Source organism: Eurytemora carolleeae, unplaced genomic scaffold (assembly GCF_000591075.1).
Source record: "Eurytemora carolleeae unplaced genomic scaffold, Eaff_2.0 scaffold1375, whole genome shotgun sequence".
Taxonomy (NCBI): Eukaryota; Metazoa; Arthropoda; class Copepoda; order Calanoida; family Temoridae; genus Eurytemora; species Eurytemora carolleeae.
The window spans coordinates 1-3126 of NW_019397367.1; the positions used below are offsets into that span (position 1 = coordinate 1).

At 36.0% G+C, this 3126-nt stretch overlaps 1 protein-coding gene across 1 annotated transcript; it reads left to right on the forward strand.

The window, feature by feature from the left end:
- Window positions 1-1380: 1380 nt before the first annotated feature.
- Window positions 1381-2708, forward strand: LOC111713788 (uncharacterized). The gene is made up of 2 exons (XM_023488727.1): window positions 1381-1483; window positions 1904-2708. Exons 1-2 carry the CDS (start codon window positions 1478-1480, stop codon window positions 2444-2446), a joined length of 549 nt encoding a protein of 182 aa, XP_023344495.1. The 5' UTR covers window positions 1381-1477; the 3' UTR covers window positions 2447-2708.
- Window positions 2709-3126: the final 418 nt, after the last annotated feature.

Here is a 3126-nt window from a genome sequence, read left to right on the forward strand (position 1 = left end):
TAATAGTTTTAATACCATTGAAGCACTAATAAAATAACTGGATTCATGAATATCATATAATGAAAACATTTAAAGATCAATTTAAGGCTGACATTATCTTTATACCAGTTTTAGAGTGTTTAAGATTCACTCTTTCGTCCCAAATAGATTATCAAGTACAATAGGTGGCAACAGAGAAATGGACCAATTATACACACGACGTCACAAGTGTCAAATATAACAAGGAAAACGAAATTTTATCACATTAGTTGACATGTTTTCCAAGATTAAATAAAAAAGTGTAAAAACAGAAAATAAAGAACACATGAATTTCAATTATTTTACTTTAAGACAACACTTATTATCACAATTATTAATAATTTGGTCAGACACAAAAACTGAGTTGACACTTGTGACGTAAGAATAAAGCTGTATAGAGTGTGTACAAACTTACGTTGCCGTCTATTGTACTACAATCTATGTGTTTCATCCTATTCAAAATATTCTCCTCTTGCTAGGAATTCTTACGAGCAGTAATAAGCAACAGTTTATTCTCGACATTAAAAAACTCTTAGCTCACAATAAGAAAAGAGAAGAAAGAATTCTTTAATTGCAAAAAAATTTAACACTCGCAAAATGAAAACAATTAAAAACTCTTCAACCACAAATATGAAAATAACCTTCTAGAAAGAAAGACTAAAAACATCTTGTAATAAAATTGTCACTGGAAGAATTTAATATTTACAAAACTCGCGCTGAAAAAAAAAATAAAAAAATAACTCTTCTGGGAACAATATGTTAAACTTTATTTTTCATTTAAAAAATCTTTTACTTTAAACTTATTTATTGAATGATAGGCATTCTATGTTTGCTTTTACACAAAAATGAAAAGCAATTTTTCAATGTTTCCTTTGGGAAAGATTTTTTTTTAAATTTAGCATTTTTTATAGAGAAAATAGGCTAAAAAGTTTTTTTGTTAGTGCTATTTTTTATTCTAAAACTAAACTTTTCGTCCAAGGGTTATAATATGTTAGATGCGTATTACAAATAAATGAGTATGAGGGGTATAGGGGGTTAAAAAGAGAATATAAGGGATGACAATAGTCGATGGTTGGTTTACAATTTGTTACGTTTAAATCAGTTGATCTTCACAAAGCAACCCTTTGGCACTTTGTAAAAGGTTAACGTAAACACTTAGGTCACACCACTTAAAATACAGAAAAACTAAAACTGTCAAGACTGAATTTCGTTTCTTGATGATGTAATAAATATTTGTTTCGTCTTTTTTACATTTTTAGGCAATATTTTTTCTTATTTTCTACGAATATTTTGGAGTTAGGGTGGAGTTAAGAAAGCCCAAATTTGCTCTTTCATAAGACCGGTTGAAAAGCGCGCAGACTGGTTGAAATCCTGCTCTACGCGCGCTAAGGTATAAAATGGTGCGTGCACAGATTTGAGTCACATTGCTAGGTAGTGCAGAGTCAGATAAACAACCACCATGAACGTAAGTTTACATTTTCAATATTTTTACATAAAATAGTTTTTAATTTTCTATTTATTTATGATTTTGATTTATTGAATATAAAGACTTGAACTTTTATAATTTTATCTTTGTACAATAGGGGTTTTAAGGAGGGGGGGGGGGGGGTTTAATTTGATTAAAAGTTGTATCTCAAAAGAGGACTCCCCCCCTTCTTTTTGTTGCATCACTGGTTTGTATAAACCTAGCTTTATAATTATCATTAACTGTTCTTTCATATTTAGAGTTTTAAGCCTCTACTTCTTTGTTTCTTAAATGTCAAACTTCTCAGTATTGAGTTGTAGAGGCGCTTGGCTTGGGGGGGGCGGGGGCATGGGGTGTTGTTTACGACTGTTGATTCTTAAGACATTATTTACTCTCAAACTTCAAGCATATTTTTTTCAGAGATTCCTCTTCTTCTCAACCCTCATTGCCTTCTCCAGGGCCAGCACTGTTGCTGTTGCTCCCGTTGTTGCTGGAGCTCCATTAGCTGCTGCTTCTTACTTGGTGAGAGCACCTGCTCATGATTCCGCTTCTATTGAGCATCACCGTCTTGGAGGCAACTTCGCTTACTCCACCGCCGAGGCTCATGCCTTCGCCAGCATCACCCCCCAGATCTCCACCCTGACCCACCCCGTTGCTGAGACCACCCACACTCACATCCCCGCCCCCATTGCCACCCACCAGCCTGCCCCTATTGTCAGGACCACCCATGTTGCCCAGCCCATCTTCCAAGAGGTTCCTGTCCACGCTCAGGTCCCAGTCACCGGACCCCTCCGTACTCACCAGACCGTTCACCAGCCTCTTGTCACTGAGACCAGAACCCACACCGTCCAGGCTGTAGCCGCCCCCGCTGTTGCCTACGCCGCTGCCCCCATTGCCCACGCCGGATACGCCGCTGCCCCCGTTGCCATCCATGCTGGTGCCAACCTTGTTGCCGGATACTAATATGTGCAATATTTTGAGGACTTTTTGCCAAAAGAGAAAGAGGAGAATAGTGTTTGGGTGGAATCTATAGAAAGCTATAGTGTCGGCACCCCGTGGTGGTTGTTCTAAACTCTGCAAGGACCTGCAATGTCTTGTAAAGCTCCAGTTTGTCGTCGTCTAGTAACTGTACAGTATGTCTCGTGAAAGGATTGTTGAATGTACCTCGTTATAGTTTAGATCTCATAGGGAGCTATTTATCAAATACATCTGTGCTTATATCAAACAACTTTGTTATTATTCCAAAGATAGAGTCGTTGAAAACAAATTTTAATCTAACTTACGTCCTACAGGGTTTTCAAATTTAATATAGAAATTGAGGTACAAAGTACTAATCGTCTTCAATCTTGACAAGTTTGACATTTTAACAATTTAATTCAGGGTAAAAAAGTCAATTTAAAATATAACACTTAATTGTAATCTTAATTTGGGACACCCTGTATCATATTCAAAAAAGTGCATAGCATAACAAACTGTTTGCAGTGGAATGAAGACATTTAAATGTTGAAAATATGTTAACAGATACAAAAATTTAAGATTTCAAATGAATTTTAATTCATTCTTGTGTTAACTTTAAACAACATTACATTCCATACTGACCTTCTGAAACTTGTTGAGGCCTTACAATGTCCAAAAATAATGGT